Source organism: Silene latifolia, chromosome 7 (assembly GCF_048544455.1).
Source record: "Silene latifolia isolate original U9 population chromosome 7, ASM4854445v1, whole genome shotgun sequence".
Classification (NCBI taxonomy): Eukaryota; Viridiplantae; Streptophyta; class Magnoliopsida; order Caryophyllales; family Caryophyllaceae; genus Silene; species Silene latifolia.
The window spans coordinates 107,384,402-107,407,742 of NC_133532.1; the positions used below are offsets into that span (position 1 = coordinate 107,384,402).

The following is a 23,341-nucleotide window of genomic DNA, read 5'->3' on the forward strand; positions in this document are numbered from 1 at the left end:
CAATTGAAAACCCCCAAAAGTTAGGGTTCATAAGACTAGAAAAGGGTAGATCTTAACTTACAAATCAAGAGGAAGGAAGGTGGAAGGTGAGAAATCCACTAAACCAAGCTTGAATCCCCTAATATGGTGTTTTTGAGGGTTTTAGAGAGAAGGGAGTGAGTTTGGAGAGATAAGGAGGAAGGTGGCAATGATTTTAGGGTTAGGGGAGAAAGGGATTAATCTCGTGTTCTGAAAAAATCGGCACTCGACCGAGTGGCGAGTCCACTCGGTCAAGTGTCACTCACTCGGTCGAGTGTCGCTCACTCGGTTGAGTGCCGGTCCACTCGGTTGAGTGCGACACGGTTCTCAGCAATGACCAGTTTTCGTAAAACAGTCATATCTTACTCGTTTGTTGGTCATTTTGGGCGTGTGACCTACCGTTGGAATCGTAAGAGAACAAGCTATCACCTCCAATTAGAATCACATAAATAGCAGGTCTAGATATCAAGTTATGACAGTTTTAAGGCGTTCTATAGGCGGACATTATAACAACTCCACTAAAGTCTAGTATTGGTTATACTCGGTCCACTCGGTCGAGTGAACGCCTTAGAAATTACGAGGTATTACATTGTTGTTTGCTATTGCTTGTATTGTTGTTGTGGTCGGGTGTGGGTAAGATAGGGCTCGGATCTGGTGGTGGTGAGGGAGTCAACCACCGTAGTGGTGGTGGCCGTATATGGTGTTGTTAATGTTTGTTGGGGTCGTTGTTGGTGTTGTTGTTACTTAGTGCGAGTTGTGGGGTAGGGGTGCCGTAGGTGGCGGCTAAGGCTGACCTGGGTAGGCCAGACCCACCATGGTTGTGTGGTGGCCCACGGTGGGGAGGTGTGGTGGTGGTGATCGATGTTGAGTCGGGTTTTGGGATATGAGTATAAGGCGAGTTTTTAATTAGTCGTATACGTATTTGTATAGGTATTAGATTGGTATATTTATACGTATTTGTATTATTATCGTATTTTAGGAAATGGGTTTTGTGAGACGGTTTTTCGAAACGGGCCTAACTTTTGTTTGACGGATGGCTTATACGGATTTGCTATGAAGTAGGTTTATCCTACTCAGTTTCATTGTCGTATTTATTTATAAAATGAGTCTTTTGTCATTTAATTGCATCGAGTGAGTCGTATTGGATGTTGTTGGTCATGATGACTCGACGAGTCGGGATATTTGAGGAAATGGTATAAATGGCATGTTTGGCATGTCATGGTGTATGTTGTCTGTCATGCATTTCATATTGTGACGGTTGTGATTGTATATGTTAGAGGATTTGTTGTTGTTGTTGTTTTGGAGACGTAAGATGTTTGGGAGACCGTCTTACGCTTAAGTCGCTACTTGGACTTCTCACTCCAAGAGGGATGTGCACATTAGTGGCTTGAGTTACGGAAGGACTCGTGTGGTTGAGACACGACGTCTGGCAGGGGATCCGATTGGCTTCCGGACCCGGTACGTCTAGGCGTGTCCCGGTACCTGTTTGTGGTTGTTGGTATGTCTGGGTGTGTCCCGGTACCGTGGTGGTGGTTGTTTGATAGCGTCTCATTCACATTAGTAATCATGTTGCATATTCATACACTTGAGTCGTGTCGCACTTTATTTGCTTATTGAAACTGACGTTTGTGTGTCTGTGTAATTGTCACCTGTGTCTTTTGGGGTGGCCTGTGTTGATCCATATGATATCCATTAGTCATATGGGGAGCAGGCTAGATACAGATTGTTTGGATAGTACGCGGGAGACGGGACGAGCTTGATGAGTCACGAGACAAGTATAGCTAGTTAGATGAGCATAGTAGCCATGAGTTGTATTTTTATTCATTTGTTTACGTTTATGTAATTCACTAAACATTATATTTATTTATAAAATGTTCTTTTATTGAAGTTTTGAAACACTACCTCGGGAAACTGAGATGGTAACGCTCCAATTATCTTGGCCGGATAGTTGGGGTGTTACAAACAAACACAACCTCGACACAACTTCAACCCGACATCTCTCTTCTCTCCCCCAGAACCGCCACTTCTAGCCACCATATCTACCACCTCTATCCACCACGAGACTCGCCACTCGACCCACGACAACCTCCACCAAACACCACCCCCGGTCAGACACGAAAAGGAGGGTAAAAAAGGTGCCCTAGACCGATTCACCAACACTACTACAGATACAGGCTATAACAACGGTAAAAAACCGTTGTTATATAAAAAAGCGGACGTTGTTAAAGCGTCCGTTGTAAAAGGTTATAACAACGGTTGGTTTTCTTAAGGAAACCGTTGTTAAAAATATTAACAACGGTTTTAAGTATAAAAACCCGTTGTGGAAAGTGTGACTCAATTTTGGGGGGAAAGTTATAACAACGGGTTTTAATATAACAACCCGTTGTTATAACTAAAGACAACGGGTTGTTTGTAAATAACCGTTGTTGTTTGTTCTTAAAAAATAAAAAAAATTAAATTAAATATTACTAGATGCATGCATAATTACGGCCCGTTAGAATTCCGATGCATGCATTATTACTGACATCACTGTACATATGAACGGATAATATGGAATGAGAAGGGTTAGTAATAAAATTTGAAGCAGCATTATTGAGAGATATGATGATGATTATGGCACAACTTCCTAACATATATATTAATTAAAAAGCAACTCAACCCACACATTGCTTAGTATAAATACATTGCATTATCTCAACTAACATTTCCATTATCTCAATATATTCATCTCCAAACCCTAACTGCTAAAACAAACTCTACTTAATCTTTCAAAACAAACTCCAAAAACTCCAACAAAATGAATGATTTCATCCTTAAGACTCTTACCATGATCGAGAACAACAACAACTTCATCCGCCGGTTCCTCCATATTGAGGAAAGTTTCAGGAGCTACCTTGCGGATGCTCGATCCGCACCGAAGCACGCCAAAGAAGATGGCTTGACGGAGCAAAGAAGCAGATTGCGGCTATATGACGATATAGCAACTGGCCGAACGGAACCTCCAAATAGCCAAGAAGGAGAGGACGGATACGATAGAGCAGAATAAGATCCTCTATGAAAATATAAGAATTGCATTTTTATATATGTAATTTTTTTTTTTAATTTATGTATTTATAAATATATATATATATATATATATATATATATATATATATATATATATATATATATATATTAATTAATTATGTTTATCATGCTTCTTCATCTTGCTTCTTCATTGTTTTACTAACTAATTATGCGAACAATACTTAAACAAATAACATAATGGTCGATAAAAACACATACATGCAAAAGAAATAAATAGAAAAAGAAAATAATGACGATGAAACTAACAGTGACGGCGAGATTTACCTGATAAATACAGAACGTAATAGACGATGAAATCAACAGTGACGGCGAGAAGAAGCGACGATGAGAAAGTGAGAAAGAGAGAAAGAGAGAAAGAGAGAAAGAGAGTGTGTGTTTTGTGTTTGTTTGTCTGCTGTGTTTGTGTTTGTGTATTAAGGGTTGTGTTTTGTGGGTCGCAGCAGACTCGTTTGTGTGGTTTATAGTATGGAAGGTATTGACAACGGTTATTAAACAACAACCGTTGTGAAACATGTTTTAACAACGGTTGTAAAAAAACACCCGTTGTTAAATAAGTTTTAACAACGGGTTTCAAAAATAACCGTTGTGATTACTTTTCACTAACTTTGCGCCAATTTTGCGCCAAATTATTAACAACGGTTGTGCATGTGTGACCCGTTGTTAAAACTAATAACAACGGTTTTTATAACCATACCCGTTGTAACTGATTTTAGTAAAATTCGCGCCATACATTCTACAACGTCTATTGTGATTTTCGTGAATAATCGTTGTTAAAGGGGCGTTGTAGTTGTCTGGATTTGTAGTAGTGCAAAGCCCATAAAACCCCTTAAAACTCTCGGTCAAACGCCCCTATGGTGGTCAACGGTGGTTGCCAAGTCAGTCACGGTGGTCACACAGCGGGTCCGAGTCGCCGGTGAGTCAACGGTATAAAAATAATAACATAAAGGCTGGTATACGACGGTTTACCTTACGATCTCGATGCGAGGTGACAGAATCTCCTTTTTCCTCTCTTTCTCTCTTCTCCCTTGTCTTTTGTGGATTTTTGGTGGATTATGTTGGGATAAGGTTTGAGTGGATAATGGCGGGTATATAAGATGAGGGTAGTAAGGTGAGGGTATGTGTATGTATATACATGTATCTTAGTATTATTACTATTAACATTATTATTATTATTATTATTATTATTACTATTATTATTATTATTATTATTAGTATTATTATTATTATTCCGTCTCAAGCCCAACTCGCTAAATACGATAAAATATTATAATTATTATATAATTATTAAATACGGAGTATTACACTAACTGAACCGAAAAGACTTAAAATGACTATTTCTCTATTATTCATTGACCCGAAAATGACCCGACCCGAAACAACCCGACCCGCTTGACCCGATACAGACCCGACCAACAAACTCGAAACCCGAAATGACCCGTCCCGGACCGAATTAACCCAAAATCAATGAGAGACCCGAAATGGCCCGACCCAAACCCGACCCTTTAACCCGTTTTGCTAGGTCTACTGGCCAACACGTAAGTAGAAAAAGTTCTTGAATATTTCCATCCTAAAAATAATATAAAAATGATCAAATATGATAAGCATTTAACAACAAGTCTTAAAGCATGTTTGAGAATTTTAAAATTGCAATTTAAGATGACTAAGTTCTAACCATCTACATACTCTTTTATCTTTGTACATCTACTAGACGTCGTTATCCAAATTTTATAAGACAAAATCTCGTCCAACCCACATCTCAAAGAACAGGGACGTCTTAAAACAAATAGAGGTCCAGTGCGACACAGAAAAATGAGGCCCTAAATATAAATGCACAAGTCTATTATAGTTCTATGTTTGTATTGAATTTCATTAATATAAGCTTGTAATCCGGTGACTAAAAGCGGAGGCCCGGTTCCCACGCCCATGGTGGCCCGTGGCCTTAGACACCCCTGTCAAAGAACAACATAAGAGTAAGTTGCATTCTATGGTATTCATATATTACTACTTAGATCAACAGGTAAAGTCGTAAATGGTTGTTTTAGTTTAATTAGAGGTTTTGTGTTCGAGTCTCAAAAATATACCAGTGTTAAAAGTTAAAATTTCTGAGGGAAAGCTTTATCACTAGACTTATCAAATTCTTATCCGACCCAACCAACCTGTTTTTTCAGGGTTCAGACCCAGAAAATATCAACCCACGACCCGTCCGACCCGAACCCAAAATAACCGTTAGTTTAGGGTTGAAACTCAACCTGGCAGATTCGTTGGGTCAAAAATAAATCAAGAATTTTTTTAAAGTATTACATATTTATATATTACTAGTTTTAAACCCGTGCAAAATTGCACGGGTATGTATTAGATCGATATGAATATTTGTTTGATGAATATTTAAATTTGCATTTCTATTATAATAATTGGGCAATAGGTGACATTCCGTGATGTACATGATTAATGTGTAATAGATAATGTTAACATTAACAATCTGAATTAACAAATATTAACATGAACAATTAGCAATTAACAATTCAATGCCGTAATTAAATGTAATTCCTTCTCGTAATTTTATGTAATTTTATTATTATTTTTTTAAAAAAATTATGTAATTCATTTATTTGTATTTAGTTTCATTTATTCCGATTTGTAATTCATTCCGCTTATATGCCATTAATTTCATTTATTCGGAATGTATAAAATTATTTCATAGTATTTGTTCTAAGACGGAATTTGTCGCATGTTTGTATAGCCGGAATTCTGAAGAAATAAAGACATTGCACACTAACGGGTCCCAGCATAAAATGAATTTCCAAAAAAAAAAGTTGAATTAATGATGTGGCACGCCCTGGATTGAGTATTGTCTTCTGAATTAATAAAGATAAGATGATTGAAACAATAATTAAAAAATAATTAGTTTTTGAACTTTAAACCGCAAAAATAATTGAAAGACCAATGTTATACGGAGTATTATTTTTGTAACTTATAATAATAAAATAATTATTAAAAGAATTTAATTTTTACAATTGTGTCAATATAATTAATATAACCATTTAATACGATTAAATATTAATATTAAATGTATTAATTTTTTTAAAAAAAAATCGATTTAAAAATGGTAGAAAAGGCGTTAAAAACTCCTTTTTGACCTCGTATTCTGACCCTAACCCGACCTGTGACCTACCATGCTCGACCCGTTTGACAATTCTATTTATTGCCTTAATAGTCAGTCCTACACGACTCGAATCTAAACTATCATTTGTTTGAAATCTTCACTACTTCACCTACTCTCTCAACATTCCTTCACGACCTTCTCTTCAATTCCATCACACATCATTTACATAAATTACATCAACTTTGCCATAAAAATAGTGTCGTTATTCATGATTTGAATCAAGGTTCGTCACTTCACAAATTACCCACCAAATCGTATGACATACCTTCCATATTTCCTTGAACATTACAATCTTCCCCCCCAAAAAAAAAAACAGAGCATAAAAACAGAGCAAACAGTTGTTTGAATTTTGTGAAAAAGAAATGAGATTATCTTCAGTAGGGGGAAGCTCGAGGTGGTCGAGTCACGGCCGAAGCATCCGATTTCAAGACGAGGAGACTGGCAGCATTGATTACGCGCTTAACGGGTCAATGCTGCCTGATTTCCTAGATAATCTCGGTCGACCGAGTAATTTCAGCCCGAATGACGAGTTGGTTGAGCTCGAATTGGAGGTACAAGATGGTAATGTTAATGTTTTAACCGTAACACCAAGGGCGGCCACACCAAGGTCAGCCAGGGGAGAGGGTAGGGCTTCTTTTTCCGGTGGCGGTGGTGGTGGAGGAGGAGGGTTGTTGTCGAGGAGCATGTCGGCTGCTTCGAGGTTTAGGAATAAGTTTCGGTGGTCTTCATCGTCAAGGGCGTCGTCGGAGGCAGGGGATCACCAGGGGTTGCCGCCGGTAATGACGGAGAGGGAGAAAAGGAAGGCTAAGGCTAAGTTGCATAGGACCGGGTCCGGGGCTGAACGGGCACTTAAGGGACTTCGGTTTATAAGTAAGAGTACGGCTAGGGTGGACGATGACGTGGTAGAGTTGTGGGGTCAAGTCGAGGCTAAGTTTGACCAACTTGCTCATGACGGGTTTATTGGTAGGGAGGATTTTGGTGAATGCATTGGTAAGTTTATGTTTCTTCCTACGCCTCTGGGGATGTCGCGATCAGACTTGTATAAAATTTCAATATCACTTTCTCACATACATATTGTAAGCAGACTTTATATATGAAGTATGTCAAAAAGAACTTAAAGGGGTTTAATAAGACAATTTGATAAACTGAAAATCGAGAATTTTAACTAAAAATTTCAAAAATCTCAGCTGCCGGAGAGGGCGAGCGCCCATGGTAGTCCTCCTAGCTCCACCATTAATTATGTATATTTTGTTGTTCAATTGTAGGGATGACGGACTCGAAGGAGTTCGCGGTAGGGATATTTGATGCATTGGCTAGAAGGAAGAGGCAAAGAATAAGTAAAATAAACAAGGAAGAATTGCATGATTTTTGGGTGCAACTTTCTGATCAAAGTTTTGACGCTCGATTACAAATTTTCTTTGACATGTAACTAACTATATCATCTTCTTTACTCATAATCTTAATTTCTGCTTAATTTTCATACTTAATAAATGTTTGTTTCTTCACATGTTTATGTTTGCATACCAATTAAGTATATGCTTAGTAAAAGGAAATTCTAATGACTTGTAAGTTGTAACTGGATGTTAACCACACGTATAGAAAAAGGCAAGAAGATAATATTATGTTTATTGCATTATTAATATCACATTATTATTTCAATACTTACATTTTAAAGCCTTTTTTTAAAAGAAAAAGTCTCTAATCACCTATACAATTCATACAAGTCATCCTTGTGGTGAAATGTTTTGTTCTAGGAAATTACTCCCTCTCAATCATTGTTTACCATTCCCTACAAAGAATAATAAAAGTAAACAAATGAATGAGACCAGGTTATCCATGTCACATCATAATTCTCACATCTATTGTTTCATTGTTTTGGCAATTATCTGAAAACAACCGCTCTTTAACACAAAGACGAAAAATTTCGACTCGTATTAATTAATGTATAGTTTTTAGTTTGGCCATTATTTTCTACTCGTAGGATATTGACACTTAAAACTTTATTTTATTTAATTGACTATGTATTTTTGTTTTGAATTAAATGTGTGCAAGCTGGTTATTACTTAAATTTTCACCAACAAGGAGTGATGTGATAGTAACATTGGCTTAGTCTGTTAGTCATGGTCTCATAGGTAATTTTAAATTATTCGGTAAATTTTAAATGTAATGACAGGGTTGATGTCAATGAAGATGGAAGAATTACTAGAGAAGAAGTACAAGAGGTATTTTGATTATTATTATTATTTCCTTCTTTCCCCATTTTTATTGTCGCATAGGAGGTAAAAACTTGGAAAAGGGCTTTTTTTTTAAAAAAAATATAAAAGCAAGACATACAACCTAAAAATAAGAACCATTTTTTTCCGGCGTGGGGTTTAGCAAAATGTGTGCACCCTTACGATGAGGGGCGGAGCCAAAGTATAGTTTAAATCTAGAATCGCAACTGCATTTCATGTTTTCGGATGAGATAAATAATGGAGATAATAATTGGCTTCACCTAACTTAAATATTCTGTAATAATAAATTTTAATAAGGAAGAAAGAATGAAATTGGTTGTAACTTGTAGTATATCTCCACTACTAGAGACGTCTCTTGTTCAATTAGGAAACAAACATTAATCTTTTGATTGTAAAGTCAGCCATCCTTATTCATTAGGGAATGTTCTTCAATCTACTTAAATATTACTTGTGTTCCTTTATATGTGGTTGGTATCAAAAAAACAAATAATTGGATGACTGTTGAGCTACCTCGCAAGTCACATCCTTAATGTAACCAAAGACGATCCTACAACACATGTTAGGGGAATAACCGAAATATGAAGTAGTATATCACTGTCTAGAAACTGAAATGTAGTATCATCTGATAGTCCAAACTTACTTTTTGTAAAATGATAAGAACGATAATCATATGTAACTTATTCATGTGATCTTACGTGTATTTGTTGAATTTTGGCATGCAGCTAATTATGCTAAGTGCTTCGGCTAATAAATTATCCTCATTAAAGGGAAGAGCCCATGAATATGCAAATTTGATCATGGAAGAACTAGACCCTGAGAATCTTGGCTATATTGAGGTAACTAAGCAGCTTAAATATGCCCACTTTCACAAGTCCCACCAAATGATCCTATGGATCGGGTCATTTTTGGGTGCAATATTGTCCGATAATTTAGGGTATGGCCGTAAGTTATTTTTGAGTCGGGTCCAGGGACGAAGCTAGGGTAAGATAATGACCCGGGCCGCTTTCCACTTCGTTCGCGTCTATAGTCATATCGGACCTCTTACCAATATTATTTTAGCATTTTCGATATCTATTAAGATTTTTAGATTAGATTATATAAGAAACATACAAATTAATTATTTTTTATTTAACTATTAAAATATACATTGAGTATTCAATAGGCTTACTCCATATTTTATAGAGCGTTCTTTATTTATATGCTGAAACAAATTGAAAACATAAATGATAATAAACAATTCTATTAAGCTATGGTGACCGAAAATAGTAAACATTTACTAATGGTAATATCGTTCTCTAAATAAGGACCATTTCTCAATGATAAAAAATGGTTTCCTACTTTCTCATTTCAAGAATCCTCATTGATTTAACATATAATAGGTTAAGGGACATAGTATACAATTTACTAAGCTAGCCTAAATAAGAAAATTGGGAAAGAACAAAAAAAAATGCAATTACTAAATAAAAAAATTGGGAAAGAACACAAAAAATGCAATGACTAATCTAGGCTAAATAAGAAAATTGGGAAATAACAAAAACAAAATGTACAAAACAAATTCCAAAAACCATCAAAACATTGAGTCGAACCCGTGACTACAACTCTACAAGAACGACTTCACAAGTGAGCAGTTACCACTCTGCAACTGCAACAATGATGTTAAATGTCATCACTAATTAATAGTTATTCCTAAAACCCTCACCCGGGCCATGGCCCATTCGGCCATGCCTTAGCTTCGTCTCTGGTCGGGTCCATATATATGGGTCAATTTGGATAATAAATTGTACAGGTTTTGTTTCGTTTTTGTTGGTACGCGGTCATTTCAAGTTGGCCAAGTACTTTTGAGTTCAGATCAGCCAAATCTAACTTTCACCCTGCAGTTACAATGATGATGCATCAAAAAGAAGAATGAAATAGTTAATCACATGGTTACTGAAATATTAACTAACTATGCTGATTAGTAATTACTGGTCAGAAAATCAGAGTAAGATAATGGGACGTCATCTATTATAAGGTAAATGTGGTTAGACTGCTAACATCAAAATTTGGAAGGCAACTGAGCTCTGGCTCTATTCCTTATGGTAAGACGGGATGTGAATTCTCGGTTCTGGGAAAGTTCTAAGAGTTCCACGTTTAAAACCCAGCCAAAAATCATAAAAAGTCACGATAAGACGGTCTTACCTAAAACTTGATGAGTAAGTGTTTGAATTTTTGTGTTTTCTTGACAGTTATGGCAGTTAGAAGCACTGCTGCTGCAAAGAGATGCATACATGGACTACAGCAAGCCATTAAGCACAGTAAGTACAACAGGTGGGTGGAGTCAAAACGTGAGAGATTTCCGGCCATCAGTGGGCATGCTGAGCATGGTGAGAAGAGTAAGCTTCTCTCTGAGATGCTTCATGCTACAGAACTGGCAGAGACTATGGATCGTATCGCTCTGGTTATTGGTTGTAGCTTCTCTCTTCGTCTGGAAATTCCTTCAGTACAGGAATAGAGCTGCATTTGCTGTCATGGGTCATTGCTTGTGCACTGCCAAAGGGGCCGCTGAGACTTTGAAGTTTAACATGGCTTTGGTCCTTCTACCAGTATCCCGAAACACCCTTACGTGGCTTCGCTCCACGCGAGCAAGGCTCTTCGTGCCTTTCGATGACAATATCAACTTTCACAAGGTAGCTACCCAAATATTTCAGAGTTCAGTTCGAAAAGGTAGAGTTTTGAGTGGGGTTAGGTTAAGACGGTGTGAGGATTCAATGTTGAGGAGCTTGTAGGGATGACAATGGATGCGGACCTTATCCAGATGTGTTAAACTACATACGGATAAGTCGAATTCGATATTTAAAATTTTGGATCCTTAAGATCAGGGTCGGATCTAGAATTATTGTATGGAAAATCACAAATAGGCTATATTTTACGTACCATACTAACGATTCCAGATTTGGATCTGAGAACTTTGGACGCAGATGCGGATTGGATACGATCCAACAGAATCTGATCAAACGCAGCCCATGCATTGTCATCCCTACTTCCAGGTTGAAAACCTGCATGAGACCTTCAACCTCACCACGTCCTACCCAACTTCGTCAGAACCATTATATTGATGAACTGAAATAACATAGCCTCAATATAAATACTCCAATTAAGAATTGATTTGTACGATGAATGCAGTTTATTGCTGTTGCTATAGTAGGAGGGGTGATACTTCATGCAGGAAGTCATCTAACATGTGATTTTCCGCGGTTGGTCAACTCGTCTCCTGAAAAGTTTGCACTAATAGCCTCAGATTTCAATAACAAGAAGCCGAGTTATTGGGATCTTATAAAGGGGATTGAAGGAGTTACCGGTATTGCAATGGTGATCCTAATGACAATATCCTTCACATTGGCAACAAGCCATTTCAGGAGAAATGTGGTGAAGCTACCATCTCCTTTCAACCGGTTGGCGGGCTACAATGCCTTCTGGTACTCTCATCATCTGCTCGGACTTGTCTATGTCTTGCTACTCGTTCATGGATTCTTCGTGTTCCTCACACAAGATTGGACCGAGAAGACGGTATGACCTTTGATCACTTGTATATACATTTAGTAAAATGGAAAAACAGATAACAGAAGCATACTGAGAAATAGACAAAACAAACACGCCATTCAGGTTGAGACAGTTTAGGCCGATATATTATGCACTTTCGGTTGGGTCGGGTTTGGTAATTTAAGGTGCAGGAATTTTCCAAGCGTGTTATTTTAGGTACAGGCTATGTCGGCTTGGGTAAGTACGAGTCGTGTGGTTCAGATCGAGTCAATACAGGTCCAACAAAGCTTGGGTCAACAACCAACCTTATCAGGTCAACTTGGCGTCGGGTTATTATTAGGGTAATTGTGTTCGGGTTGTACAAGGTCGATTTAATAGCCAGATCTGTTGATTGCTTTCTTTCTGCTTTCAGACATGGATGTACATTTCTATTCCACTTCTGCTATATATTCTTGAACGCAGTTTACGGGCGTGCAGGTCAGAAATCCGCTCAGTAAAAACCATCAAGGTAAATCCATTGAGCTGGCTCACCGTTAATTGTAGGGTATTTGGGCAATGCGGTACGATTATCTCAGAAAATTTACAGCTGCTTCCTGGTCTACTCAGGTTTCAGAGCTCCCAGGAAATGTCTTCACCCTTGTTATGTCTAAACCTCAAGGATTCACCTACAAAAGTGGACAGTACATCTATTTACAATGCCCAACCATTTCCAAGTTTGAATGGTATGCCGAATTCTGAATCTTCCCAATTAGTGTGATTTTTCATCAGAAACTGAATAAACCTACATGACTCTACAGGCACCCTTTCTCTATTACCTCGGCACCAGGAGACAACTTCCTCAGCGTTCACATTCGAAGTGTAGGGGATTGGACTCGAGAGCTAAAGAGAGTATTCACTCAGGGTAAAACGCCAGTGTCTTCCATTGGCCGGCTTACATTTGGTGAAGAGGATAGAATTCATCCCAGAGGGTAAACTCTGGACCTTATATTACTTGGGCACATATATATACATATAACAAAGGAGACCGAGAATGATCTATCGAGTATAACCTAAACTCGGAAGCAACTCAAATCAAGACGAGCCACAAGGCCCACAACCCAAGATGATCTGAATTTATTTGACCTAACCTGAATCTTGTAATGACTTCAAACTTATGATACCTCACTATTAAAAAAAGTAAAGAAATGCAGAAAGTAAAATTATTATTAAGTTATATAAGTTTCAATTTAACCCAAACTGAATTAATCTTGATAAACTGAACCCAAACGGAGATAATAGTAGACCTGAGTCTTACCGCGATCCTAAAAAACTTGCCTGAACACAATCAAGTTAACTGCTTCGCCATTTAACAGGTCAGAGTTTACCTCACAGAAATTAAATAATTTACCTTATCAAAAATTTCTGCATTTCAGTTTACCTAGATTAAGCGTTGATGGACCTTACGGAGCTCCAGCTCAGGATTATCAGAACTATGATGTTTTACTCCTAGTGGGACTTGGAATTGGAGCAACACCTTTCATAAGCATCCTGAAAGACCTTATAAACAATGCAAGGGCAGCAACAGTATGTTTTCTACATAATACTTTCAACTACTCTGCCATAAATATGATTTACTGTTAATATGATCTCACCTTTCGTGATTAGGATGCAAACACAGAATTAAGTACTTCAGCTGATAGTCTAACAAGTTTTGCTTCGACTAGTACACCTCAAAGTGCAAACAGAAGGACGATGAGGGTAAAAAGCGCTCATTTTTACTGGGTCACTAGGGAGCAAGGGTCCTTCGAGTGGTTCAAAGGGGTCATGGAAGAAGTTGCAGATTTAGATCATAAGGTAAAGTATATAGAGTTTATAAAATTTCTTCGAGCAACATCAAAACAATGTCATAAATACTCCTATCAATGACGAAATAAGATGATCGGCTGTACGCAACATTTCTCTGAAGTTGAAAACACTGTGGGCCTATGTCTGGATAGCTCTGTTTGAAGACCATCTCAACCAAAAGCTTAGAGCTTAGAGCTGATGGTTGAATACACCCCTTAATGTGAAAGTCCAAAGGCTACGCAAGGCCCATGGGCTTGAAGCGTGAGTAATACACCAACCCACGATACCTTATGCTGAAATTCCACATGTGAGAATATGAGGCTACCAAGACTTGAATATAACACCTAAGGGTCATTTAAGGCCCAATCAATGGTTCTTTAAACTACACCTTAATAGGCTCATGATGAGAATTGCGTCAGCGGACCTTTCCTTGACAATGTAGGAAGAGAAATGAATTCAAGAACCAATGAGACAGTCACATGTAAGAATAGTTGAATTGTCATAGGTCAATGCATTTGGACTGACTATTTTACTCTATGTGATGGATTTAGGGTTTGATCAAAATGCACAACTATCTAACTAGCGTCTATGAAGAATGTGATGCAAGATCAACCTTGCTAACCTTGGTCCAAGCTCTGACTCATGCCAAGTATGGCGTAGATATCTTGTCTGGTACTAAGGTATGACTTCCAATTTCCTTCTTCATTGGGCCATATTATGGGGTGATCTTCACATCTGAAATCATGCAAAGTATCCCAAATAATTAGAGATTAAAATTGGAGATAAGACTTCAAAGGAAACATGTATGAACACGGACACTTCATTTAAAGACAAGACATGTAATTTTCATAAGAGAGCCAATTCCGACACTTGGACCTGAACTTGTGTCATATACATCAAGCCGAGTCTAAGTAACATAGAAGGGAATAAAACGTAGAAGCACTTTGATATAAAGCAACTGTCAAATACATTTTAAATAATGTAATATACTTCAAACCATGTTTGGTAGATGTCAAAGACATAGGCTTCTCACTGCATTGATGTTCTAACCTTAGTTTGGAAATGAAGTTTGATCTTTAAATAGAGAATATACTTACATGTGTTTAACCCCTGTTATTTGCAGGTAAAGACGCATTTCGCAAGACCAAATTGGAAAGAAGTGTTTGCGAAAATAGCTAAAAAACATCCATATAGCACCATAGGTAAACTATTGCACAATTCTAGGATTTTTTTTCTTTTATCTTGTCTTACAGGTAGCAAATACTCATTGATCAAAAATGCAAACTACGACGAACTAACTATTAAGCCCTCGACTAATTTATACCAAACTATCAATATTCCACTTCCACAGCAACACGTATAAAAAAGGACTCCTCAAATCCATTAGCCAGCCAGCCTTGATCAAAATGTTCATATAAGATCCAAATTATAAGAAAACCACATTTTCTAATAGAGTAATGCTAAAAATCAACCCACCTCAAAGCACTGCAGATTTTTATTAAAACATCTAAAAAACTAGGTCACAACTCACAGATGTGAATTCAATTAAATAAACAAGTCTAAATCTTAACAGTTTACTATGGAGATACCTCGTTTTTCAGAGCCATGTTCTTATAACCTTATAGAACATTTCATTACCGGACTGTCTGAATATATGAATCAATGTTGTACTTGCAGGGGTTTTCTACTGTGGGCGACCAGTGTTAGCAAAAGAGTTGAAGAAGTTATCACAAGAATTGAGCCACAAAACTTCAACACGGTTCGAATTTCACAAAGAGCAGTTCTAACCAAACAACAATGACTCTAAACAAGCTAACAATTCACTCCTTTTTGTAACTCTTGTAAGTATTCACACTTTCTAGCCGAGTAAATTGAATCTCGGAACATGTATATACATTCATCGTAGAATCCTACATGTATATGAAGTGTAACAGTTCTAACCAGCAAAGATTGTAAGTAGTTCCAACAACCATTTTGACAACAACCTGTTGCCTTTGACAAGATTACAGTTATTTTTAATAATATCAGAAGTGCATTTTTTTTACACCTGACAAACAGCAACATTATTACCTGTGCCTCAAGGGATCCCGCAAATTGTGAGGTGGCTGCTTTCAGATTTGATGCTATATTAAAATGAGAAGTTAAAGAGTTTTTTGGAATCATTAAGGCGTTTGAAACAGAGTTAAGTATGTTTAACAATGCTAAACTATGTTACTTCATCGGTCAACCCTTCACTTCTAGGACCGTATCCATGTCCAACACAAACAATGATATGAATATGAAATCCGTACAATGGTTTACCTAACTGGCCATCTAATATAAGGTTAATATACACAAATGCCCATCAAGGCATCAACCAACAAGGAAACAATGATAAGGAATACGGCTCTCTCCTTCAACAATTTATCAAACAAGCAACAGAAGTAATAAAACAGATAGAACCTTGCATTCTCAATGTCGAGAATGAGTGGCTAACTGTTTCAGAATGTAAAATGTCTGCATAGGACCTAACTTGAGATTAAGATACCCACATTGTGAACAACATAAATTACTTGTCACAAACTTTTAGGCTTTTAGCTGAGGTCAAAACGGCACTTGAGCTCAGTTCCAAAATGATTTAGAATCCGCGATGACAACATTTATGTTGAAGACCTTGTGAAAAGGGTAGAGATAAAGGGAGTGACGGAACAAGTCGACAAAAGTTTTGTGCTAGACATAAAGTTCATAATACATGGATAAAAATAGAACGAGAGGAATCAAGTAATGTCGGTTTTTTACTAAAAATCCTGATAAATGAATGGAGATTTAGTTTGTTTAAGTGTATATATAGCATGTTTATGTGAATAGTGTGTTTATGTGTATGTGATAGTGTAGTCAGGTTAACATGTTAGTAGGAGATTGTGAAATTAAATAAGAAAGCTTACAAGCACAACTTCTCCACATTATTGTTGACTTTCATCCCTAATCCCTTGCCAATTTCCGTTTTCATCTTCCAAAGATCGATGTAACACTACAATATCCTTAAACCCTACACCCTAACGCACACCACAAACCAGTATAGACAGCAACTTATTTGATTGGGAAAAATTGATCCTTACTACCTCGTTCACTTCTTTCCAGCCCAAACCCCTTCCCAGTCTTCGCTTCCCTCGTCCTAAGTTTGATGTAACATGAAATAATCTGTAAACCCTGATAAACAGCTATAGTGTTATACGACAGACCATACCCAAATTAACATTGATAATTTGTATGATAACCAAATCGATGTTACCAAGGAAGAAACATCTACCCTTAAACATGTAACAAGTACACAACTTTCACCAACAAAATAATTAATCTTCAAATACATAACACCTTAATTCTACAAGACAAGTACAATTTAAGACTAAAAAGAGTAACAGTTTACATATCACTGTTTTTACATCATACAGTCAAGATATAATGAAGTGTCTGCAAACCATAAGCATTATTGAACAATGAAAAATGAGTTCAGATACAACAAAGTAAATGGAATAATTATTGAAAATGGAGCATTAAGTTTGAAGAATGCAACAAGAAAATGACAAAAGCAGGTACCTTGGGAGATTGAAGATAAAGCATTAGCCTTCTCCGGCTGAGGCTAATCCTATCAGTCCATTCATGGGGGCCAACCCTTTATCTGACCTGAGAGCGAGTATCCCTGCCTCGCACGGGGGAGCAGAGAAGTTAATAATGAACCCCAAGAAATGAGCTCGCACCACGCTGTTGTGCCAGAAGCCAACTCCGGCAAAACCAAAGCTAAAAGTGGTTTATCCAGGCTGGTTGAAGCCCTGAAAGAAGCACCAATTGCTGCTCTATTTTGACATGTTCTCTTACAGTGCCCTTGTAGAAAAAGCTTAAACAATAATCCTTCAGTTTCATTTTGGAAAGAAAAAAGTTGCAACTGTTCAGTGATGGGAAAAAAAAGAATTACAAGGACCCCTGCTAACTAACCTGTAAACCGGTTAGTCTGTGCCCGACCTGAAAAATTTTCAGCATTGCCGAGAGAAACTCAAAGAGCTGCAATACCGTGCAGAAATATAAAATTTAACACTCTTTTTTAAGAATTCATCCCTTTTACATGTTTGAACTAGTGATCTCTCCTTAATTATAATGTCTTTCTATCAATACATTAATTTTTGGGAATGACACAGTGACATCCAACAACCGCACCAATTCTTATATAAGACGGTCTCATAATACACAGAAGAGGAAGTTACCTTTTTTATCCCATATTTTTCTGTCCCTTTCTCTTAGATACATAGATTCTAGCGTCTTATTGGTTAAGTCTCCTATTAGATAATGTGAGAGACTCTGGGGTCAAAAAATATAACTTGGAAAATGTAACCGCCGATGTTGTTGTGTTTAATGCCTACTATACTCACCATTAACTTTATTATGACATAATATTGATCATACCACATTTTTGTATAATTAGTTTAATGTCATATTTTGGAGTAACTCATTGTCCTTGCACCAAAAGGACTGCATCATACCCACAAGCTTTCACTATGCACCATAAGATTTTATCTTTATTATACTTGAAGTCTTAAATTCTCTACACAAGTTACCAACAATAACACTTGAATATATATCTGGATTAAAAATTAAAAACAATATTATCAAAATCGATACATCACAAACACATGTCTACACAAACAATTACAGACAGCAACCCCTCGAATATTGCAGTTAGTCAGGAATGGTGAGCAAAGAAATTAGGGACTCAAATTTGGGAAACTTTGCAACAAGCTCGCTCCGCTTTGCCAGCTCCGAGTCTTCGTACTGGAAAGCAGGCGCGCAAGTGACTCCGACAAGAGAGTAATGATTCTCGGTATTCCTAGGTGTAACTTCAATTTGAGAACTGTCAGAAGACATGGTAATGTCTTTGGTTGGAAATGACCCGAACCATGTGTATGGAGATACAGTATACTGTGGTCGCTCATCCTCAAGAAGGTTAGGTCCGACTCGAGTTAGCTTGACTTGCTCATCCTGTTCATTAAGTTCCATCACCTGAGGTAGTTAGAGCTTGGTTAGAGACTGATAGATATGAAAGATCCTTGCTCTCATGTGAATATGTGAGGAATGAGTGAACGACAATATGAGAACCCCAAAGATTGACAAAATTGACAGAAATTCTGAATGCAACTATCAACATTTACAGATACGATTTTACGCCTAAGTTTAGTAATCATAACCCATAATTTGCATAGTTGATGTTTCCACCATCAATCACATGCTTTGCACAGCGGATAATTTTGCTCTTTAGTGATTGTTACAGCTGCTATTCTAGAGCTCAGTTGAGGGCAAACCAAGGTTAACCAAACTATTACCTTAAATGCTCTAGCTATGTGAGATTGCGAGTTTTTGGCCTTTGGTTTACTTGGTGCTGGGTTAGTAGAAGCATGGATTCACTCACTCCTCAGCAAATTGCGAATAGGTTCAAGTATATTCTATCATGAGGCTTACTTAAAATCAGCATAACAGACACTATAATGGTGTATCACGTACCAGATGTGGCGTATTCATAACGAACTAGATAACCTTGACTAGTGCCTCAAATTTACTTGATACAGAGCTAAGAATGTATAAACCAGAGTAATCTTATTTTCTTTTTCTTTTTTTAAATTATTCCGAGACCCTTCTGCCTGTCGTATTCTTTCCCTTCCTTTTTTCCAAAATCTCAGATTTGCGCCATTTGATTTAGTCCGTATTTGAGCCGAGTAGGATAAACAGAATGGTAAAGACTTCCCTCCTGAGTTTGGACACCGTTGCAATCTAAGGGCTGCGCACTTCAAACCTCTGACTAAGCTAGATCGTCCAATTCACCAACTTTTTATTTAAGTCAGATCTTACTTGTATGGTACCTCTATAAGCAAGACAAATCTCCCTGACATAAATAGCCCATCCAACTGAATAACTGATGTTAACCGTCAAAGAACCATAACTACTTTGATACTGTCACTGACTTCATCAGTTCATCTAATTGAGGTAGCTGAAGTAGCTACATATATACTATGGCTATAAGGTGCAAGCTGATCAAGGGACTAGAAGTAATTTACTGGACCACGACACCAAATATCAGTCTGAGGTCTGACCAATAGTTTTATCCAAATTTTCTTAACACCACACATCCAGAAAGCACATCTATCTGTGCCTTGAGTATTGAAAGTGAAGTATGCCCCTCGCTCTTGATTTTAGGAACACCAGAGCGCCTGAGTGTTTTTGATGTGACTACCCTTGTGCATCAAGGTGCCTTTCAAAAAGCGCCTAGGCTCGTCTTTTTAAACTAGGGAAACAAAGGCTACATATTGTGTCTATGTTACTCCGACACTTCATTATGGCCACCTCTCAAGTCCAACACGACAGGCCGACACAACACCCCACTTCGACACTTCATTTCAGACCAAAAAATTGAAAACTTTGCAGAAAATAATTGTATCTGACACTCTGACAGCGTGTCATACACTTACATTGGAGTCCGAGTAACATAAGATTGTGCTGGTTGGATTTACGAACTTAGATATGAAAATCTTTGTTAATCACTGACTACTCCGACAGCGTGTTGTACACACACAGTTTTCTTTTCCATGCCAAACCATATCTATGTGAAAATCAATACTACCTCCATGTGAAATCATCTCATTTGATTTTGGTGGTCAACTTATGATGTCAACTTTGAACATTAATTTCTCATCATTTATAGATAAATTATGTGAAATTCATATAGCTCGAGATTTATCAAAACCACTACCATCATGTAATCATTTAAAAAATGCTTTAGCTTAATATATACTTTGGAAAAAAAATGTTGATCAAAGTTTACATGTTCACCATCAAAGTCAAACACATAAAAACAAAGAAGTTTTTAAAACTAAAAGCAAATGCACATAGCATGACAAAGATTCTAAGAATAGCTTGGAATTTACCGTGATTGGCTCTCCCATGTAATAGTGAAAGGTTTCAGCACAGGGAATTCGATGAAGATACGCCACGCTCCCAGACGGCAGCAAGAAGTAAATGGCAGTACTCACAGCCCGATCAACCTTGTCTGTGCACAAATATATCATCAGGGCTGTTAGAAACACTATTTTGAATTCTTCTCTTCCACCAAAATCCTAACCAACTATCACAAATAAGCTATCCTGTTTCCAGTTTTACCGTCTCTTTGGAGAAGAGGTTTGGAGGGAAAACGAAGGGGATAAATTCCCTTCTTTGGTTAGCAAGTTGGGGTGAAAGATTTAGACGGAAAATGTCATTTGTCCCTTCCCCTACCCCGCCTTTCCTTTCCCTCAACATGTATCCTAACAATGGTCGTGTATCGTGTTGCTCACAAATGCAAATGAAAGTAACTGTAAAACCAAGAAATATAACAGAAAAAATCTACAGTGCATGCTTGAGCAACTGAACCAAAGAATGAAATACCAGTGCAAAAGTTCTGACTTTCGCATATTCGGCAGAAATTCAACTGGAACCAAAAGTTGAGTAGAAATCCTCCTTCCCATTTATTATATTCTCCCCTACGAATTTGGTAACTAAACTATACCAACTCTGACCAATATTTTCTCACAATATAATATATATATGATTAAGAATTTTTAAAAATGTTTGCTTTGATGAATCGAATATGACAAATTTTACATGGTAACGCTACTTAATTTGGAGAAGCTAGCCATCTCAGACTAGCTATTTAAGGGTTCATCTTAATTATAATTAACAGATAATCAACACAAAGCTACTCCGTGATTAACAGACTTAAAACAGTCATGGGTCTAAGAATTAATCAGTATTTGAGCATACAAATTATGAGAGGCAAATCATAAAAAAATGTTCCCTCTGTCGCAAACAATAAAAAAAGGTAAACAATGAATGAGACGGGGTAAACAGAAAATATTGGACCAGAAAAAGAGGAAGAAAGGATATGCAAACTAACATTGAGAGGGAAGGTGGGATGTAGAGAGAGTGATGGAGTGATCTCTGAAGGTCTCAATGTAAAACCCACCATCTGGGTGTTCTTTTAGCTTCAATCTCTCTGCTATCTCTCTTGCTCTTAACATTTCTCCTCCTCCTAATCCCAACTCTCTCTCCATTTTTCTTTTTTTTTTTTGCAATAAAACCCCAAGGGGTTATACGATTTCTATTAGATCATTACGAGCAATGTCATCAATGTAAGGGGGCAGGACATTACTCCACTCACGTCTACAGAACGACCAAGGGGTCACATGAGCGAGAGCATGAGCTACCCGATTATAATCCCTACGAACATAAGAAAAAACAACAGATTCGAAAGAATTACATAAAAAGAAAATGTCCTCATAAACTAGAAAGATGTCATGGCGTCCCTGTTTTCGACTTCGCAGCTCCTCTATAACGCTTGAGCAGTCTCCTTCAACTATGATCCTCGAGCATCCCGATCTCCGTGCTTCCTTAATCCCTACCAGAATAGCCTCCGCCTCCGCCATCTTCGCCCCACACTCCCCTGTCCGTTGCATCGTTACTCCCCAACACACCTCGCCTCTCTCATTCCTACAAACCACCCCCGCACTTACCCCGACACCCTCCACAACCCCTGCATCCACATTAATTTTTACAAACCCCTTTTGGCCTCTTCCATCCTTTGCTTTCCCCGCCCAAGCTATTTGCCAACCCCTCCTCTTGCCTTCCCTGATTTCCACCCCCCCGCCCGCTCCCGCGATACTCTCCCTCCCCGTTTGCTCACCACATCCATCTCCTCCACCAAAGCCCTCGTCCTCCCGATCACACTGTTCATTCCCATACCCCTCAAAAATCACCTTGTTTCGCCTCTCCCATATGGCCCGAGTCGCATCATGAAAGCCACCCGCTCCTCCTCCCTCAGCTCCCTCATAATGCCTTCCACCCACTCCCTCACCCACTCACCCCGCTGTCCATTCTCCACTGTCAACCCCAACCCCTCCCAAATCCCGTCCACCAACCCACAATCCCGAATGATATGGAGGGAAGTTTCCATAGGAGCGAAACAAAGAGGACATTCAGAATCATTGGTCCTCATCCTCCTCGAAATATTACTCTTCGTGGCTAACGCATCATGACACATTTGCCAAAAGAAGACCTTAATTCGCGGAATGACCGGCGCTTGCCATATCTTGCTTCACAACCATTTATCATGTGCCCAATTCGAGTGCTCAGAATCCCTATCCACGCCATAGAGAAGTTTATAGGCCGATCTAACCGTGTAGATCCCGTCTTTCTCAACATCCCAGCACCATTCGTCAGGCGGTTTAGTCTCACAAATTCGAATATTTCGCACTCTTTCACGTTCGAAAGGAAGTAAACACACCTGTAGCTTTTCATCATCCACTCGGTCCATCATCGCTCATGAGTTGACCACCTTCATGCCAAAGATCCCTATCAAGTCGAGGGGAGAGAAGTCGGTGTGATTGGGTACCGGGGATCCAGGGATCCGTCCACACGTTCGTGTTCCATCCGTTCCCAATCC

At 38.1% G+C, this 23,341-nt stretch overlaps 2 protein-coding genes and 1 long non-coding RNA gene across 3 annotated transcripts; 1 reads left to right on the forward strand and 2 right to left on the reverse strand.

Annotated features, from left to right (window-relative positions):
• The first annotated feature begins 6,387 nt into the window (after window positions 1-6,387).
• LOC141592484 (respiratory burst oxidase homolog protein E-like) lies at window positions 6,388-15,864 on the forward strand. The gene is made up of 14 exons (XM_074413185.1): window positions 6,388-7,258; window positions 7,534-7,693; window positions 8,442-8,490; window positions 9,225-9,338; window positions 10,728-11,168; window positions 11,665-12,048; window positions 12,434-12,529; window positions 12,628-12,743; window positions 12,819-12,989; window positions 13,434-13,584; window positions 13,666-13,854; window positions 14,397-14,525; window positions 14,969-15,047; window positions 15,523-15,864. Exons 1-14 carry the CDS (start codon window positions 6,631-6,633, stop codon window positions 15,630-15,632), a joined length of 2,817 nt encoding a protein of 938 aa, XP_074269286.1. The 5' UTR covers window positions 6,388-6,630; the 3' UTR covers window positions 15,633-15,864.
• LOC141592485 (uncharacterized) lies at window positions 11,416-14,580 on the reverse strand. The gene is made up of 3 exons (XR_012521163.1): window positions 14,468-14,580; window positions 11,838-12,055; window positions 11,416-11,752 (listed from the first exon to the last, which is right to left on the reverse strand). It is a non-coding gene; the product is annotated as an uncharacterized LOC141592485 (long non-coding RNA).
• Window positions 15,865-18,373: 2,509 nt separating the features above from the next.
• On the reverse strand, window positions 18,374-21,969 carry LOC141592486 (uncharacterized). The gene is made up of 3 exons (XM_074413186.1): window positions 21,797-21,969; window positions 20,793-20,914; window positions 18,374-18,876 (listed from the first exon to the last, which is right to left on the reverse strand). The coding sequence occupies exons 1-3, from the start codon at window positions 21,951-21,953 to the stop codon at window positions 18,556-18,558; spliced, it is 600 nt and encodes a 199-aa protein (XP_074269287.1). The 5' UTR covers window positions 21,954-21,969; the 3' UTR covers window positions 18,374-18,555.
• Between the last annotated feature and the right edge of the window lie 1,372 nt (window positions 21,970-23,341).